The sequence below is a fragment of the Zalophus californianus genome, chromosome 4 (genome assembly GCF_009762305.2).
Source record: "Zalophus californianus isolate mZalCal1 chromosome 4, mZalCal1.pri.v2, whole genome shotgun sequence".
NCBI classification, from domain to species: domain Eukaryota; kingdom Metazoa; phylum Chordata; class Mammalia; order Carnivora; family Otariidae; genus Zalophus; species Zalophus californianus.
The window spans coordinates 4,078,334-4,097,200 of NC_045598.1; the positions used below are offsets into that span (position 1 = coordinate 4,078,334).

At 60.1% G+C, this 18,867-nt stretch overlaps 1 protein-coding gene across 7 annotated transcripts in view; it reads right to left on the reverse strand.

Moving 5' to 3' along the window:
* Positions 1 to 18,867, reverse strand: part of CHD5 (chromodomain helicase DNA binding protein 5) — a 59,464-nt gene that overhangs the window by 26,436 nt on the left and 14,161 nt on the right. For 5 of the 7 annotated variants that reach the window (XM_027572268.2, XM_027572286.2, XM_027572294.1 and 2 more), the window contains exons 3-19: positions 18,218 to 18,397; positions 15,475 to 15,593; positions 14,716 to 14,954; positions 12,980 to 13,104; positions 11,374 to 11,512; positions 10,706 to 10,872; positions 10,315 to 10,536; positions 8,982 to 9,188; positions 8,553 to 8,764; positions 6,144 to 6,275; positions 5,951 to 6,059; positions 4,738 to 4,929; positions 4,448 to 4,648; positions 1,854 to 1,991; positions 1,656 to 1,777; positions 648 to 821; positions 108 to 249 (exon numbers count right to left, since the gene is read on the reverse strand). In XM_027572268.2, the coding sequence (XP_027428069.1) occupies positions 108 to 249; positions 648 to 821; positions 1,656 to 1,777; positions 1,854 to 1,991; positions 4,448 to 4,648; positions 4,738 to 4,929; positions 5,951 to 6,059; positions 6,144 to 6,275; positions 8,553 to 8,764; positions 8,982 to 9,188; positions 10,315 to 10,536; positions 10,706 to 10,872; positions 11,374 to 11,512; positions 12,980 to 13,104; positions 14,716 to 14,954; positions 15,475 to 15,593; positions 18,218 to 18,397 (2,820 nt within the window). The remainder of the gene's footprint in view (positions 1 to 107; positions 250 to 647; positions 822 to 1,655; positions 1,778 to 1,853; positions 1,992 to 4,447; positions 4,649 to 4,737; positions 4,930 to 5,950; positions 6,060 to 6,143; positions 6,276 to 8,552; positions 8,765 to 8,981; positions 9,189 to 10,314; positions 10,537 to 10,705; positions 10,873 to 11,373; positions 11,513 to 12,979; positions 13,105 to 14,715; positions 14,955 to 15,474; positions 15,594 to 18,217; positions 18,398 to 18,867) is intronic. The other 2 variants (XM_027572278.2, XM_027572314.1) reach the window with 1 other exon arrangement.

The window sequence follows — 18,867 nt, forward strand, 5'->3', positions numbered from 1 at the left end:
ACTCACCACGGTGGGCAAAGGGAGCCTACGACGGCAGCCTCACGCCCTGACCGTGGTGGTCACGGGTACCTACTTACAGTGGCCACGGGGCGGCCCCGGGGACCTACCACGGCAGCCACAGGGAAGAGGTAGGGGTGGTTGCAACACTTCTTCAGATCCATCATGATGTTGAGCAGCGACACCTGGTTCCCACCCCCCTTGGAGTTGAGTGCCTCGAAGTTCCGTGTGAGGATGAACTTGTAGTACTTCCTGCAGCAGGGCAAGGAGGAAAGGCAGGCTGGACACCGGGGCCGCCGCAGCCTCTGAGAGCACACTCTGCAGGGAGGCCAGGGGCTCCCGGTCCTGCACCATTCACAGACAGACCAGGGTAGACCTGCGAGGTGAAGCCACAGGCCTAGAGTCACCCAGCAAGTTCCTGGGGACAACTGCAAGGACTCGGGCAGCCCCAAGCCCGGCCGCTGAACAGGTCGAAGAAGGAAGTGTGTGCAAAAGGTGAGTCAAGGCGTCGGTGGGGCCGGAGAGCCTTCCCACCACCCTGGGAAGCAGTGCAGGAAGGCTAGGTCAGACCTTCTGGGAGAAGACAAGCCCAGGGCACATGAGGCACGCTGCTCTGTGGCAGGCCCCCAATGGGCGGAGCGCCCACTCACTTCTGCATCTGGCTCAGCTCCACACGAACGATCAGCTCGGTCTTGGCCGGCATGTTCTTGAATACATCAGCCTTGAGCCGCCTCAGCATGTGTGGCCCCAGCAGATCGTGTAGCTTCTTGATCTGGTCTTCCTTGGAGATATCGGCAAACTCCTCCAGGAAGCCCTCCAGATTGCTGCAAGAAAGAACTGGGATGAGGGCCGGAAGCAGGGGACAGAAGCAAGCCAAAGCCATCTGCAGAGGGAGCCAGGACTGGGGTGGGGGGGACCAGAGGGTCACAGGGCAGGCCGGTTGGCTGGTGGGCCTGGGAACCTTAGCCCTGCCCTATAGGTATCCATCGGAGCCCATGCCCCACCCCCAACCTCCCAGCACAGCCAAATAGGATACCTTCCTCTCCTCTAAGCTGTCCTGGGCATGAAGTCTCTAGAACTCTTTACCCATATTACAGAAAAGGAAACTGAGGCTGATGGGGGCCCAAGGTTGTATGGTCCAGCCTGCCCTCCAATCTATATCTCCTGATTCCAAAGTCACCACTGTCCACCCTGAACCCCCATTCTGAGCCAGAAAATGGGGTAGGTGAGGACAAGGAGGCCGGGGAAGGAGACCCCAGGACTCCCACTGGCCAGGGCTCTGTGTTCACCCCCATATCTGCCACCACCCCCGCATCTTCTGCCCCCATCACTGTCACCCGTGCGGTCACTTGGGTTTCCGGGGAGAGGAAGTAACAAGCCAGGGTATGGGGGCAAGGACAGGAGCCCCAGAGGACCCTCGGGGTTCTCCTGGGGCAGAGCCGAGGAACAGTCGCCATATTCGGGGCAGCTGATGTCCCCTGAGCATGCAGCACCACGGCCCCTCCCACACAGGTCACTTGAGGTGGGCTTGCTAACGCTCCCATTTTACTGATGAGGAAGCCGAGTTCCAGCGAGCAGTCCCGGCGCCGGCCTCGGACCCTGACGCTTCTCCCTCAGCTGCCCGCCTGCCCCCACCCCGGCCGGGCCCACTGACTCACTTGAACCTCTCTGGAGTCAGGAAGTTGAGAAGATGGAACAGCTCCTCTAGGTTGTTCTGCAGCGGAGTCCCCGTCAGCAGCAGCTTGTAATCGATCTTGTAGCTGTTCAAGACCCTAAAGAACTTTGGGGGAGAGGAGGCCCATCAGGGGGAGCGGGGCGGCTCCCGGGGCCAGCAGCCAACACCCAGCACCGCCTACCTTGGACTGGTTGTTCTTGAGCCGGTGGGCCTCGTCCACCACTAGGCAGGCCCACTCGATGGAGCCCAGGATGGCCTGGTCGATGGTGATGAGTTCATAGGAGGTGAGCAGGACATGAAATTTGATCTGCACTTCTTTCTGGAGGGGGAGAAGAGCATCTGGGAGGGGAGCAAGTAGGGTCTCCAGAGACAAGGAGGCATGGAAGAGGGGTGGACGGGACCCCCCCCCCAAAGAGCCCAGGGAGGCCCTGGGACTGAGAGGAAGGGCAGAGGGGTCAGCTGAGGCCCAGAGCCCCACACCACCACGGATGGACAGCCGTGGGGAGCAAGCCCACGCTGAGCTCTTCACGCCCCGCTCATCCTCACAGGCCACTCCCACTGTGCCGCCCCTGTCCCCATTTACAGCACGTGGGGTCTCAGGCTGGGTAAGATCCCCCGGGTCCCTGTGGCCAATGGATGGCAGAGTGAGGATTCGAACAGAGAATTGGTCCCCGCACTTGGGGTTAAATGCTCTGCAGTTGCTGACCTGAAATTCATAGTCATGTTTTGGTTGGGGACAGTGGAGCCCCGGCTGCCCTGACCAGCAAACACCGACGCCTCACAACCTCGTCGCGGACAGGCCCGGGCATGAGGGGCATTCACCCCAAGAGCAGCCCCACGCTGAGGGACATGACATTAAACAGCCAATAAAAACCACCATCATGGAGAGAGGAGGAGCACGGAATAAAGAGAAAAGCTGTTTCCTGCACTTGAACCAGGGGCCCCGTGTCTTCGTCCTTCACTGGGCCCCACAAAGGAGGAAGCCCGTCCTGGCCAAACCAAGCCTGGCTTCCCCCCGTGACCGGCGTCCCTGTGGGAAGGGACCAGAGAGGGGCAGAGGGGCGTCTCTGGGTTTGCACCCAACCCTGTCCTTTGGAGCTAGACCTCAGTCAAGTTAAATAACCTCCCGAGCCTCAGTCTCCCTTCTGGTAAAAAGGGCGCAATCCTGTCTACGTGAGGAACGCCACGAGAATCCAAAGAGCACAGGCTGTTCCTCACAAAATGACACACGGAGTCCTCCCAAGATCCAACACTGCCATTCAGGGTACAGACCCAAAAGGCCCCAAAGAAGCAGAGGCAGGGATCTGAACAAATGTTGGCACATCCACATTTATAGCATTTTCACAAGAGCCAAAATGTGGAAACAACCCAAGCGTCTGTGGACAGATGAATGCATACAGATTTTGAAATGCAGTCTTTTCACACAGTGGGATGTTACTCGGCCTTAAGAAGGGAGGACATTCGGACCCCGTGTTACCACAGGGATGTTTGATGACGCTGTGCTCAGCGAGGGAACCAGTCAAAAAAGCATATGCTGTACCATTCCACTTGAACGAGGTACTGAGAGTATCGAAATCACACAGGGAGAGAGCTGGGTGGGTGCCAGGGGCTGGACAGGGGGACGGGAGTTCCTGCTTGCTGGGGACCGAGGTTTGGTTTTGCAAGATGACAAGGTTCTGGAGGCAGAGGATGGTGATGGTTGCCCGGAAAAGGTGAATATACTTAATGCCCCTGAACTGCGCACCTCAAAATGGTTACCGCAGTAAATTTTTATGTTTGTGTATTTTACCACAATTTCTAATTTTTATTGGTTTTTTAAGATTTATTTATTTGAGAGAGAGAGAGAGAGCGCGCGCGCACAGTGGGGAGCGGCAGAGGGAGAGGGAGAGAAACCCAAGCAGACACCACACTGAGCGCAGAGCCCGACCTGGGGTTTGATGTCACAACCCTGAGATCAGACCTGAGCTGAAACCAAGGGTTGGACGCTTAACTGACTGAGCCGCCCAGGCGCCCCTATTTTACCACAACTTTTATCGCTTCTCGGCCTTTTGGCTAAGATCAAGTGTAAAAATAAAAGAGATGAGTCTGCAGAGTGCCCAGCACGTCACAGGGCCCCAGCGTGAGCTCAGGAGCTTTTCTGTGACTAATTGGCCCACAGGCCCATCGTCTAACCCCTCTGGGGTCCCTGAGTCACCCCCTCATCCAACAAATAGTTACCCGGCATGCCCTGGGGCCACAGCTGTTCCAAGATGCTAGAGCAGGCTGGTGTAAGAACCCCCGGGCTCCTGGGAGGCGACTGCCAGCCCCCCAGTGCCACAGCTAATGTAAGTGCTAAGATGAGTTGAGGGCCTACCATGTGCCACCACGGTCCTGAGTGTTCCTCAGAGTACAGACTGGGGACCAGAGGCATCCACGTCTCCTGGGACTTTGTCACAAATGCGGAGTCTCAGGCCCCACCCCAGAGCTGCAGGATCAGAACCTGCTCTTCAGCAAGACCCGCAACGACCCATGGACACAGTCAAGACTGAGAGACCCTGCCTAGCTCAGTCTGTTAGCTCAGTTTGCTGAGAAGAATCAGAGGCTCAGAGGGGTCACACAGCTGAGGTACTAGGTTGAATTGTGCACCCCCCCAAATCCGTGTCCACCCAGCACCTCGGGATGTGACCCTTTTAGGAGCAATGGTCTCTGCAGGGATAATCAGTTGCGATGAGATCATCTGGATCAGGACCGGGAGGCTTTCCGGGGTCCCCCCCCCCGGGGATGAGGGGCACTCACCTTCATGCGGAACACCTTCTTCCCACTCCGAATGGCGTTGTCCTCAAAAGAAAACTCATTCTCCCGGATCACGGAGCGGCTCTCTTTGTCCCCCGTGTAGGTGACCACATAGAAGTCGGGTGCCCACATCTCAAACTCACGCTCCCAGTTGATGATGGTGGACAGGGGCGCGCTGACCAGGTAGGGCCCCTTGGAGTGCCCCTGGAGACAGGCAGACGGAAGTGGTAAGGCTGCCTGCCCTCGGCCAGTGCTGGCCACCCCTCCTGGGACCCCTGCCCTGGCCCGCGCACCTCCTTGTACAGGGAGTAGAGGAAGACGATGGTCTGCACGGTCTTGCCCAGCCCCATCTCGTCAGCCAGGATAGTGTCTGTGCCCTGGGCCCAGGAGAAGCGCAGCCAGTTGAGGCCCTCCAGCTGGTATGGGTGCAGCGTGCCGCCCGTGGAGTCGATGTACCAAGGCTGCTTGTCAAACTTGACCGTGGGCTGCAGAGGAGGCAGAGGTTCAGATACACCCTGAATCCTGGGCACTGGAGCCCAGCCCCAGGGCTTGGCACACACTGTTCCTTCTGCCTGGAATACTATTCTCACTCCTCTCATCCCTGCCAACTTATTCATCCTTCAGGTCTTGGCTGGAGCACCTCTTCCTTCAGGAAGCCCTCCCTGACTCCCAGTCTGGCTTAGGTGTTCCCATGTCCTCCTGGGGCAGCCCTATACATTTCCAACGGGGTCGTTTCCTGATTGTTGGATTCTCTGACTTTGAGCCCAGGTTGTGGTCATCATACTCGTCCTGTTCACCGCTGCCTCCTCTGTGCCCCACATGGTACCTGGGACATGGTGGACACTTGGTCAACATTTGTTTGGTGCATGCCTGAGCTGCTTCCTCCCCTTGATCCTAAACATCACCCTCTGTGTCCTTTATAGCCTGCAGCTCAAGACTGCCTCCCCCATGAAGTCCTCCAGATGTTCCAGGCCCATTTGCCCTTCCCTGGCAACCCCCAGCTCCAGGCTGAACCCCCATGTTTTTTGGGCCCAGGGGAGATGGACACTTCTTGACATGGGGCCAGAGTCCTTGTTCCAACAGCTGGCAGACACCCCAGAGAAGTCTGCTAAATGAATAAAGGTCAACCTTCCACACCCTGATGGGCTCACAGCTGGGGGTGGGGCCAGTTGGGGGATGTATTTTGTATGCTGAGCAGAGACTACGTGCTCCCCAGTTTGTGCACAGGTAATCCACAGTTCAAACTCACAGGAGGCCAAGGCCTCTGTCCCCGGGGAGCTGCCCCTCTGCATCAGGCTGGCAGACCCAGACCCCGGGGTTGAGCTCTCCCCGGCAGGGAGGGCCTGGGTCTTCGTCACCTTGTCCCGTCAGCTGCCCGGCTGAAGTGGACGGAACCAGACGGGCCCTGGCACACCACTTCCCTGGCCCAGGACACTCCATCCTCCATGGCCAAGCCTGGGGTGGCAGGACCCAGCAACCCCACCCCATCCCCCCCTCCCTGCTCACATCCACAATGGGTGTGTCTGGTGGCTTCTCCTGTTTATCATCCTTCAGCTTCTTGCCCTTCTTGACCAGCCTCTTGGGCAGCCTAGCATCTTCACCCAGCATCAGCTCCCTGGGAAAGAGCGGGGGAGGCGGATGAGCCAAGCCCGGGCCAGCAGGAGGCGGCAGCCTGGGGACAGCCCTGCGGCCCACGCACCTGTGGCCCCAGTAGGCCTGCTTCAGGTTGTCATAGTAGGGGATGTCGATGTCGTCAATCTCCCAGGTGCACTGGTCATAGGGCAGGTCTTTCCACTTGATCAGGTAGTGCACATCCCCCTTCTTGTCGAAGCTGCAACACAGCACACAGGTGGTGGTGGAGGGGCGGGCCGCTGGGGGAGGGGCTGCGGGGTGTCGGGGGGGGGTATGGGGGGAAGTCCAAAACACACCTCACAGGATGCAAAACCCCCCACTCCCACAGGCCCTGGGGAGCTAGTGCCAGGAATGAAGGCCGGGGAGAGGGGGTAGTGGCAGAGCCCGAGAGGGACAGGTGAGAGGCCATGCTCACAGAGGTGCTAAGAGCCAGCGACATTCCCATCCCCCATCACAGTGAGGCATCCCATCCGGGCAGGGGGTCTGGACACCAGAATTCTGCATTTCTGAGTTGGACAGTCCTCTCCCCTGACCCTAGGCCTTTCTATTTTCACTTAAAAAATTCAAAGGACGCGAGGCATGTCCATCCTGGTCCCATCTCTGCCAAGTAAATTAGGACAGATTCCCACACGTGAGGGGGGGGTGACCTCTTCTGGAGACCCCTGGGGACACGGGGACTTGATGAGCAAGCTAGCAGCCCAGAAGGGGTGCTCCAGAGAAGCACCTTGCACTTCAGCTTGGTTCCGGCGGCTGGGAGGGTCCTCGAAGCCTCCCATCCACACTGAGCTGAGTGGGCAACCAAGCTTGGGGAGCACAGGGTGGCGAGGGGAGCCGTGGCTCCCCAAAAGGGCTGGGGCTGCAACTAGCCTGGGGACCATTAAGAGAAAGACCAACCCCCATCGCCATGGAAACTGATGTTTTTGTTTTTGTTTTTGTCATTACTCAGACTTGGGGTAACAAATGTGGGGAAAATTCACCTGCCCTGCCTTGGAGGTAGGGAGGAAGACTGCCATGTATGTTTTTAAAATGCAGTTTAATAAAGGTAAAAAAAACTGTGGGTCAGTTCAGTGGGGGGGGGGTGGACTCAGGTTTGCATAGGATCTAACCCTCTTTTCATGAGTTGTTCTCGGGGGCGCCTGGGCGGCTGTCGGTTAAGCATCTGACTTCAGCTCAAGTCACAATCTCAGGGTCCCGGGATCGAGCCCCGCATCGAGCCCCATGTGTCCCGTGTGCCCCGTGTGCGTCAGGCTCCACGCTCAGCGGGGAGTCTGCTTCTCCCTCTCCCTCTGCCCCTCCCCCAACTCATGCTCGCTCGAGCGCGCTCTCTCTCTCTCTCTCTCTCTCTCTCAAAAAAAAAAAAAAAGAGTTGCTCTCAGTGAGGGCTGGGGATAGGCAGAGGGCAGGCAGCTTTTCCAGCCTCGGCCCTCGCCACAGCCCTGCGGGGTACTCTCGTGATCCCAATTCACATGAGAAACACAGAGGCACAGAGCCCAGAAAACAGGGAGCCAGGGTTAGAATCTGGGTCTGGCTCAGGTTCTTAACCTCCGCACTACCCAGCTCCTGCCACTCAGGACACCTGTGGTCGGCTGGCCCTAAGCCCCTCCCAGGCAGAGCCCATCAGGTCAAGACGGGGAGGCAAGTGAAGCCTCCGAGCCTCACCCCGTGCGCCCCTGTCGGCCACTGCCGGTTCTCAAGCACCTGAGCTCAAGAATCAGCCAGAGCTCCCACTGCTCCCCAAACCAAAGCCACACTCCAGGGGTCCACAGGCTTCCTGCCCTGGTCTCCGTCCAGCTTTCTGCAGCCTCTGATCACCGTCACCTGGGGCGTTTCTAGACTGCTCAACCAAGAGTTGTCTCAGGGCACAGGGGTTTGGGATAGTGGCTAAGAAAGCAAGGCCTACCTTCCTAACTCACTAGGTTCAAATCCCACCTCCACCGCCTCTTGGCTGTGTGACTTTGGGCAAGTAACTTAACCTCGCTGTGCCTGTCTGCACATCAATAAAAGAGGTAGAAATGAAATGTCTACCTGTCAGGGTAGATAGTGCTCAGCAGTGTTGTTGTTCTAAAGGAGGATCAAATGTGCACACAGCCCCACACTTGAGGCCACCTTGGTCCCCAGGACCCTCCCTCAGGTATCAGGCACCAGCTCTGGCAGAAGCCCGGGAGCACAAGCATCCTGACCCACTGACGGTCCCGCTCCGTGCAAGTGTCACAGGCTGTTCGTGAAGTTGCCCCTTTACACATATGACTTTGAAACTGCACTCCCACCATGAGTGAGAACACACGTGCAGGCACGTGCCCGTGTGCACCGGACGACCCCCTCCAGCCGGGCAGTCAAATCGCCGACAGTGGGGGCCCGCCATCTCTTCTTCCTGCCCCCCCCCGCACCCACACGCGGTCCTGCGCCCATTCCACAGAGTGCAGGAGCTGCTGCGTCCCCAGCCTGCGGCCACCTCATCGGCACCCACCCAGCCCACCTGTGGTTCAGGATGCGGTGGATCATCATCCACTCGGGCTTGATGCCGTAGCGGTAGAAGCGTTCCTCCATCTTGGCGTAGAGAGGATCCTTGTTCTTCCTTTTCTCGCTCTTGCCATCCTCATCGCCAGAGCCGTAGTCAAAGGGCGGTGGCTCGTCCATGTCATTCTTTCTTTGGTAGTTGCGATACATGACTGTGTGGTATAGCTCCAGCTGCTTGTACAGCGGCAGAGGTTACGGGGGGCAGATGGGCCATGGCTCCCCCATGTCCCCGACCTGGCTCCCCCAGCCTGGGTCCCACGCAGGACGACCTCACCTTCAGCCTCCCCCTCCCTGCCTCCCAACAATGCCCCGCACTCAGTGCTAGCCAGCACCTCTCAGGACCAGAGCCTTAGCACAGCCATACCTGCCCGGTTCCGGGGGGCCTCACCTGAAGCTCCTTCACCCAGGAGCAGTGCCAGTAGGAGAGCCCAGCCCACTTGACAAAGAACTCTCTCTCTGGAATGCCCTCCAGGGGCTTGGGTGGGGGGACACCAGGCTCCACGTCGGGCCCCGGCAACCCCACCATGAAGGGGGCGGGGGGCTCTGTCCACCTCCAGTGTAGGATCCGCTGGACTTTGCCCTTCAGCGGGGGGCACTGTGGACAGAGGAGGATTCCCCAAGTTCAGGGCTTAGCCAAAGGGCCCCACCCTGAGGCTCTGGGGACATCAGGCTGTCCCAAGGCTCTCTCCAACAAGCTGCCCTGCTCCCCAGGTCAGCACCACCGTGACTCCACAATACTGCCCTGTCCTCCCTCAGGAGTCCGCACATGCTGCAGACACAGGAGATGGGCAACATGGGTGTGTGCACATGCACGCACACGCACCAGAAGCCCCGATGCACACCGGGGAACTGGGGCTGGCCACAGCACAGCCCAGGATCCAGAGGGTGGGGAATCCAGCACGGGGGGCGGGGGTGGCTGGGGGACAACTGGGAGCATGGGGGCCTTCTAATGCATACAGCCACCGGGGGTGGGGGGGGGGGGCGCTCTCCTCTCCCTGCCTCCTGCCCTCTCACCGCCCCCAGCCCTGGGACGGGAGACAGGTCCAGGGAGGGTCTGAGTGGGCAGTTCTGCTGTCCGGCTTGAGACAAGTCTCCTTACCTCCCTGAGCCCGTCTTATCATCTAAAAATGGGAATGACAAAGGCCTCTACTCGGCAACTCGGAAAGCGGTAAAGGGATCCCCAACCAACAGCGGCTGTGAGGGTGGTGGTAGGGTCACCACCACTTATCTCTTCATTATGGCTCAGTGAAAACTGCGTCTGGGTCTCAACGGGGTCGAGACGCAGAGAAGGTCTTAGTGAGGCGGGCGAGGGGGGGGGGAGGGCGGGACTCGGGGGGTGGGTGGAGGCACTGTGGTGGGCGGGGACTCCGGTGGACCCTGCAAGGGGCGGGGCCTTGGCGAGTGCGCCCAGAACGTCGCGGATCGGGCCTGGACCGGCAGAGACCGGGTCCTCGGTGGGCGGGGCTTTGTGGGCGGGCGGGGCTTAGCCCTACAGAGGCGGAGCCTTTGGTGGACGAGGCTGCGCTAGCGGGGCGGGGTCTGGGGAGCCGCGGGCGGGGCTCGCGGGTGGGCGTCGCCCGGGCCGGTGGGAGCGAGGCCTTTGTGGGCGGTGCCTGCCGGGGGCGTGGCCCCGGTGGGCGGGGCAGGGAGGTGCCGCGAGAGGGGTCTGGGGTGGGGCAACGCGGGCGGCGCTGGCGGCGCGGGGCGGGCGTAACACTCACAGTACAGCGCGGGCAGAGCCATTCACCGTTTGGGATCTCGGGCAGCGGCGGGTTGAGGCAGTGCAGGTGGTAGGAGGAGGGGCACGCGTCGCAGCAGAGCAGTTCGCCCCCGTCCTTGCACACGCGGCAGAACTCCATGTGGTCGTCCTCCTCCTCCTCGCAGCCGCCCTCCTCCTCGTCGTCTTCGTCGTCCTTTGGCTCCCACTGGATCCCCTCCTTCTCCTGAAGGGGAGAATCCGGGTGGAGGCACCTCGGGCCGGGCGCCCCTCCGGCACCGTGCGACTCCCTCCCGCGCGCGCCTCTCCCCGTTCTACACCTCCCCGCGGGCTGCGCGATCCGGGAGCCAGGCACCGGCCGCGCCCCCGCCCCAGAGCCTCCGCCGCGGGCTTACACAGTGGGGACAGCTCCACTTGCCCTCGGGAGCCTTCTCCAGCTCTGGATCGAGGCAGACGAGGTGGTAGGCCCGCGGGCAGGTGTCACACAGGATGATCTCCCCGCCCTGCTGGCACACCTCACAGTAGTCCTGGTGGTCCGTCTCGTAGCCGTCACCATCGTCAACTGGGGAGGGGGCAGAGGCGGTCGCGGAGGGTCTGGTCACCACTCCCAGCGCCCAACCAAGCTCCACCCAGGCTGCACTGCTCCCCAGTAGGTGTTTAGTAGGTGCTGGACGAATGGATGGTGGATGGACAGGCGGGGTGAATCAATGTCTGAGGGAGTGAAGGGGCGGCGAGAGGGCTGGAAGTAAAAGGGAGGGGGGAGGGAAGACGGGTGGGGGGCTGGGACGGAAGGGATAATGGGTGAGAGGGTGGATTTTGCAGGAGGTTAAGAAGCAGTCCCTTCTCCTGTGCAAACGCCCCCCCCAGGGGGCCTACACCAAAAGTCCCTAATTTAGCCTCACTGGGACAAGACCCCTCCCCTGACCACAGAGGCCAACGGGGGCGAGGAAGCACAAGTGGACTGCCTGGCCGAGCCCAGGAGAGGCTGAGGCATGAGGATGGCCTCCCCTGCTAACCAAGGGGGCTCTGCACCCCACCCCTTCTACCAGGACGGCCATCGAACCCCAGGAAGTCCTACTCCTCCTCTTCTTGCGCCTCCGCTTGCTCTTCTTCCCCAGGGCTGTGGAGCCCTCCGAGCGCACGGACGAGCTGTGGATGCTGGCGCTGTCGAAGTCCGACTCCTCCCGCTCATCTTCCTCGCTCTGGGGGGGGGGGGGGGGAGGGGAGGATGGTGAGTCTAGAGCCTGCCCTGGAGGCTCATCCCCAGGGCCTCACTGGCTTGGGCAGAGGATGGCGTAGGGCAGGGCATGGTGGAGGCTCCAGAGGCACGGTGTTCTCTGTGGTTCATCTCCTCTCCACCTGGTTAGAAACCCCAAAGGCCCCACCCCCCTTCCCCAAGCCCTGCTCTCCAGCCCTCAGACACAACCCACATTTTCCATACCTCTCCCACAGGCCCTGCTCTCCACCCTGCCAAACTCCTACAGCTCCCTCAAGGGAAAGCCCTAAAACACCTCCTCCAAGGAGCCTTCCCAGATTTCTCTTTAACTGGACCCGTTGCACAGCCTGTGTGCCAGGTCTGGTCTGTCCCATCTGCCTGTCATTAGCTCTCTCCCAGTGTATCTCCCAAACACCCTCCAGACGGTGAACACCTCCGGAGCAGGGCCCACCGTGGCTGAGCCGAGAGCCTAGCACACAAAAATGTGCTCAACAAATATTTGCTAAGCTAAGCGGGAGCACCAGCTCCAGGCTGGGTCACACCTGCTGCTCCGTGCTCCCCTCTAGAGCAGCTAAACTCAAATCCTGTCATTTGCCTGTACCAAGGGACAAAGAAATGGCTTCCAACTCTGCCCCTCTACAGAGATGGGGCAAGGTGTGGGAAACAGGTGCCCTGTGGGGGTGGGGGAGGGTATGAATGCTCCCCTCCCCACAGAGAAGGGAGGGCCAAAGGCTCAGATGGGGATTTAGGGTCAGTCTGAACCTGGTGCCAGAGCTGGCCCTGGAAGGGCAAGGGAGGGTCAGAGCTCCAGCCCAGCCTGATCCTGCCTACATGCCACCTTCCTGAGGCCCAGCCTCCCAGCAGACCAGGACATGCAGGCCCCATCAGGACTCTTAAGGGCCAGCTGACTCTCCCACCTGCTACCCAGATGGAGCAGAGCCAGAACTGAGCCCCCAGCCCAGCAAGGTAGACAGAGGAGCTCCCTGCCCAGAATCCTGATTCAGGAGAGTGGACTAACAGCCCTGCATTCCAGTCACCCTGCCTTCACATGGCACACACGTGCACACGCACGTTCACACACATGCAGAATGCATCTGAAGGCTGCTCACAAACCCACACACATGGCCAAGTACATGTGGTCTATCTCTCACACTCACATAGCCCAGTCCACCCTATCACACACTCACACATTCACACACTCATGCTCACAGATACATGCATTCCCATGCTCACACACGTTCCAGTCCACTCACATTTACACACTCATGTTCACAAAAACACATGCTCCTATTCACACACACTCATGCTCACACACATTCCAGTCTGCTCACACATTTACATGCTCATACACTCACGCTCACAAATCCACATTCCCATTCACGCTCACACACATTCCAGTCTGCCTTCTCACACACACACACACACACACACACACACACACACACACACTCACCGAGGAGCCTTTCTTCCTCTTGTTGCTGATCCCTCCAAAGCGGAACTTGAGCCCGGCTACCTTTCTCCCCTTGCCCTTTTTCTTTGCATCCTTGGACCCTTTGATCTTCTTCCTCACTCCTGGCCCTGCAAAGTGACAGTCGATAATCCACACCTGCCGCGGCTCGCTCGCCCAGTGCCATGATTTCAGTCAGCCCCCCAGGGACTCCGCAAGGGAAGGGTCGCTGTGCCGCCGCCCCTTTCCAGATGAGAAGGCTGAGTGGTGAGTCCTTGTGTAAGAGTGACACAGCAAGCAAGGGGGACCCAGCAAGTAGCCCCCACTCCGTCTCTGCTCCGGCCACCACTGCCCCTGTTCCATGAATGGCAGAGCTGCCAGCCATTTGGGGAACCGCCCTGTCCTATCCCCTCTCCCCAGAAAAGAGCTGTCCCCCATGAAGCCACGGGCCCCAGTGGCCAGCAGGGCCACCAAGGGCACACCCACCCCCCTGTGGTCCAAACCTGGGCCCTGGAGGGCAAGAAGCCCTTTCCCCAGCCGCCAGCCTCCAGGTCATCCCTGGGCCCAGGCAACGCCGGCACCGCTCAAGACTGCCCCCCACCTGTGCCCATCACCCACCACAAACACCAGCTCCCAGGTGGCCAGGAGGGTTGAGGCTGTTTTTTTGGAGCCAGCCACAGGACAATTAGCCACCTGGGGAGTAATGACCCCTCAGCAGCCTCTCCCACCAGGCTGAGCGGGGAAGAGGGGGCCCTGGTGGCAGGTGGCCTTGCCCTGGGCCCTCCTCCAGCCGGATCACACACAGATGGGGCCAGGAGCCCAGCTGTAACCTCCGTGGCACCACAGAAAATCTATTTCAATTTTTCAGGCTCTGAATGGGCGGCTCAGGGAATCAATAGCTCAATGGCTAGAGCCCAAGAGGAAATGAGAAAACAAGGCAGGCTGGGGAGGCCCAGGACAGGGGGGAGTGAGGAAGGAGAGCAGCAGTAGGCTCGAAACCCCATGTCACTCTGTTCACTGAGCCCCCGCAGGGGCCTGGGAAAGGGGTATATCATTCCAGAAACCAAAGCTCCTTGGGGCTGAAACAATGGGTCCCCAGAGCCCCCTTCGCCCCCCATCAGAATTCAATCAGAGTACCCAGAAAGGCTGAGCTACTGGCAACCCCACCTTTGAGCACCCTGGGGAGCTGCAGGTCTCCACCCCAAATGGGGCCAGAAATGCTCCACCCAGGTGAGGTCCCTCCCCAGGGGACCCAAAGTCACAGAGAGCCCCCAGACACCAGACACCCACCACCGAGTCCGATTTGGTCAGGTGCTTCCTCCCAGGGAAGCCGGCCCTGACCACAGCCACACTCATGCACGTCCATTACCCCGAGGGCTGGGTACTCAAGACAAGAGGGGTCAGTGGGCTAACCTTGGAACCCTTCTCCTCAAACTCAAGAGCCCCCGACTCCCAGCAGCATGGGCGTCTCCTGCCCCTCCCTGCATGCCAAGTCGGAGGGGCCCAAGTGGAAGAGTCCCAAAGCTCCGAGCACACTGTCTCCTCTGTTTCACCCCAGCCCCCAAAGGGGAAGCGGGACAGAAGCTACAAAGCCACAATACAGCTGAGAAAGGGCGAGTGGGTCCAAGGTCAACGAAGGCACTGGGTCCTTGGTAAAGCCTGTCCCAGCTGCCCAAGGCTACAGGGTCTTGGCTGCGACTCTGCCAGCAGGGCTGGGTGCCCACCCCCCCCCACAGCCTTACCCTTGCCCTCCTTGGTCTTGGCCTTGCGGATAGGTACAGGCTGGGGTGCCTGCTGGGGGCTGACAGCCAGTGGAGGGGCGATGGTGACGGTCTCCACGGCCGCGGCCACCGCCGCTGCAGCTGCCGCTGCCGAGCTCCCCTTGAAAGGGTTGTTGGCGCTGAACTCCCGCCACTTGGCTCCCAGAACGGTCATCATTTTGGACATGGGGATCTTCGGGTTCTTCTTGGCAATGAGCGGCCTGTGTGGGGTGAAAGCACTGCTGTGGAGGGGATGAGACCCCCCGAGGACCCAGGCACCCCCTTCTTCTCCCGTGCTCCCATGTTCCAGGCTCAGAAAACCGAGCAGAAAGCAAGGCAGGGCGCAGGGGAGAGGACACAGCCTGAGACTCCTGTCCACCCCCAAACACTCCTGGTTCCCTATTTAAGTGGTTGGCAATCTTCTAATTGGGTTTCCAGATCCTGTACCACCTGAGGGACCAGAGGGAAGAGCCTCCTGTGGGCCGCTGGGTGTCCGGCCCCATTTCTTCCAGAGCTGAGACAGGCCATGAGGGCTTAAGGCCCTGGGGATTGACCAGGACCACCATCCCGGGGCTTGGGGCAAGCAAGAGAAGGAGGGACCATCTGTTAAAAATGAAAGGGGTTCTGCCCAGGGTTGGCGTCACCCTGATGGCCCCCCTTCACCCCAGGAGCCTGGGGCTCTGTCCCCCAGCTTGGCAGTCCCCATGGACGCTGGTCACAGTGGCTGGCGGTGCGGCCCACCTGAGGAACTGGCTGAAGGCCTTGTAGTTGGTCAGCGTGTGGTAGTCCGCCTCCGAGAACAGGTACTCCACATCATCCAGGCCCCACTCAGCCATCAGCTGCCCCGAGGACTTGGGCTCCTAGGGACACCCAGGCCAGAGGTGGGGGTCAGAGCAGGATCCTTCTGACATGCACCCCCCCACCCCCAGAGCCCCACCCAGGAGGTCTCAGAATGGGTGGTGAGGCTCTGTCTGCAGTTCCTACCCACCCTCCGCCTCCCAGCCCACCCCCCCTTCATCAGTAGGAATGGCTCAGGCACCAGCTCATGAGGGAGTGCAGGGCCAAGCCTGGGGGTTTAGCGTAGAGGGTCTGGGGGGGGGAGGCTCTGTGCACACCCAGGGCAGAAAGAGTAACAGAACTCATTCTCTGGGAGGAAAGTGTTCTGGGAATTTGGGCACCAGGCCAGAAGAGTAGCCTGCAGGGCTAGCCTAAAGGGCAGCTGTCCCTGGGGAGGCAGCAGGGCTGAAGGGCTGCCTGAGGCACGCTGGGGAGATATGAGGCTACCTCGGGATGTCCCCAGGAGAGTCACACATGGACCCCATGAAATGACAGACTGATGCTCCCCTGCTTCCAGGGCCAGGGTGGGGGCACGGGACAAGGGCCCAGCTGAAGGCAGACATGTGAGAGGGTCCCTTGACTACTGCTCGCTTTCCAGATGGGGCACTGAGGCCCAAGGAGGCATGTGACTCCCCAGGGCACACAGTGAGCTCTCCAGACAGCCGGGCTGGCTGGGGTTGGGTGGGGGTGGGGGTGCGGGCTATGAGCTTGGCCTCTAGAGCCAGACAGACCCTGGTTCTAATCCTCACGGGCAGCGAGAGGTGGACAAGCTACTTCACCTCTCTATGCCTCTTTCCCCCTCTGTAGAACGGGATAACAGCACCTGCCTCCCAGGAGGGAACAAGTTAGCACAAGTGCTTGGAATAGGGCCGCTCCTGCCCACTGTGGCCCTGGTTCCAGGCAGCCCTGCCCCACTGACCCATTCAGCCAATCGGCACTCGCCACACCCAGGAGCAGTCATTGGCCAGGTGCCCCTGGGTCTCCCACGTGGACAATGAAGGAGGACTCAGGCCCGCTTTCCCAGCTGCCGGAGGGGGCCGTGGGTGGCCAAGGAGCCCAGAGCTGCAGTGACACCCATTCTCAGCCACAAGGGTGCCTGGCCTGAGCCGGGAGCTGACCCCCCAGGGGCAGGGTGAAGGATGTGAAGACACAGGCCCTAGGGGACACCCCAAGCTGGAAGCCCCCAGCCTCTCAACTGCTGGGCCACCGATCCAGCAAACCCCATCACTGCCAAAGCCCCTCAGAGCTGGGCTGTCTGCCCCCGCAACAGAAGACCACCCGGGAGGTGCACACAGCCTCCCTTGGTCCTGGGAACTGAGAACCAGGCCTGCCTGCCCAGCACTCCCCGGACGCCCGTTCTCTGTGACCGGTCAGTGGGGCGCCCCTGTGGGACGCCCTCCCGTGGCCCATCTGCCCCCACGACACGCAGCCATCCCTGGAAGCGCCTCGGACCTTGCTCCCAGCAGGAAGCAGGGCAATGTGAACCTGAGGGGGTAACAGTGCTGCGGGAGAACCCTGGATTGTGCCCACAAGTCCATCCTGCAAGCTGTCAGCCCTCAGCTATGATCAGTCACAGATGACTCACAACACACCTGCCGGCTAATGAAATCCCTCTGGGTGTCGGGACACCACGGTGCTTCCTGACTTCAGCCGCTGACGGCCACCATTTCTGCCTCACCCAGCAGGACTGATATTTAGGGAGTCCTTATTTTTAAATCCACCGCTGGCCCAACCTGAGCTTGGGGGCCATGCTAACTCGCTGACATCTGCCGCTGCCCAAGAGCTGGGCCCAGGGCCCATCCCCTCCCCGAGGAGCCCTGCAGTGGCTCTGAGACCCCAGGGGCCTTGACCTGCTTCGCATCATGCCGCACACGCACGGAGAAGCCGCTTTCCCTCAGGGAGAGCCGCAGGCCCCTCCACGTAGCTGCCCTGACTTGTGCTCATGGGACACCTTCTCGGATGCCCACGCGGCCAGAAATTCAGAATACACACAGAGTAACAAAGTTCCCCTTCTGCCAGAAGCAGGGCTGTCTGGCCGCTTCTTGCTGGCAGAGGTTCCATTTGCTGGTTTATTCTCCCAGAGTGCTCCAAGGGAGAGGCTCCTGACCCAAAACTTGAGCCAGAACACCACTCTCCTCAGACAGAGCTGTGCGCTCCAGGAGAGGAGCAGAAAATACATCAGCAAGAGGCCACTCCATGCGCCCCCCTCAAACTCCTAAATGTCATCCATCATTATTTCAAATGCGTCTCCAGGACTTGGGCACAGTGTTCCTCGCACACTTGCATCCACGCTCATGCCCACAGGCCCACCTGCCCCCGGCAGCCACACACACGCGCGCGCACGCACCAACACGCACGCACGCACACACACACACGTGGGGGAAGGATGCTCTGGCCCTTTGCTCGCAGGGGCTCCGGGGTCAGAAAGCAGAGAATCGGCTTGAAGCTTCGGCCCATCCAGGCCGGGCATCCTGCTGGAGCCCAGGCACCTCCAGCCGGGCCTCAGGGTTTTACCTTCAGACAGACAGCCATCAGGGTTTTACCTTCAGACAGACAGCCGTCAGGGTTTTACCTTCAGACACCTGTCAGGGTTTTACCTTCAGACAGCCGTCAGGGTTTTACCTTCAGACAGCCGTCAGGGTTTTACCTTCAGACAGCCGTCATCATTATCATCGTCGTCATCATCCTTCCTTTTGCGCTTGGCTTTTTTCTCCTTCTTGTCCTTGAGTTTTTTCTTCTTCTTTTTATTAGGGGAGTAGTCACTGCCCTCACTCTCCGACTTCTCTTCCAGATCCTCCTCATTTTCCGACAGCTCGTCATTGCTCCCCTGGAAGAGAAAGGAGGATGGTCAGGGCAACAGGGGCCCGAAGAAAACCGAGTCCTGGGTGGCAGGACTGCCCTCCACGGCCCCCTGGCACAGACAGTCAGCCCACGCTTTCCGGATCATTCCGCGTTTGGCTGCTCACAGCCCATCGCAAGCCCAGCCCGAGGGGCTGCCCTGAGCCAGCACTGTGCAAGGGTCCTGTCCCCGATGGCTGGGCCCCCAGTTCGGTGCAGCCAGCCTGGACAGCCCCGGGGTGAGGCTCAGGCTCTGCTTCAATCAGAATTAAGTTTCTATTGACTTGAGGATTTTAACCAGTGTGACGGGAGAGCGCTGGGACCCAGGAATTTGTGCAGGACGTGATGTCTGGAGCCAAAAAACAAAGTGCAAGGAAAAAGCCCAGGTAAACGGGTGGGCGAAGCGCCAGGGGTGTGAGCCAGTGCCCGACCTCTGTGCAGACGTGTGCACCCCATGGA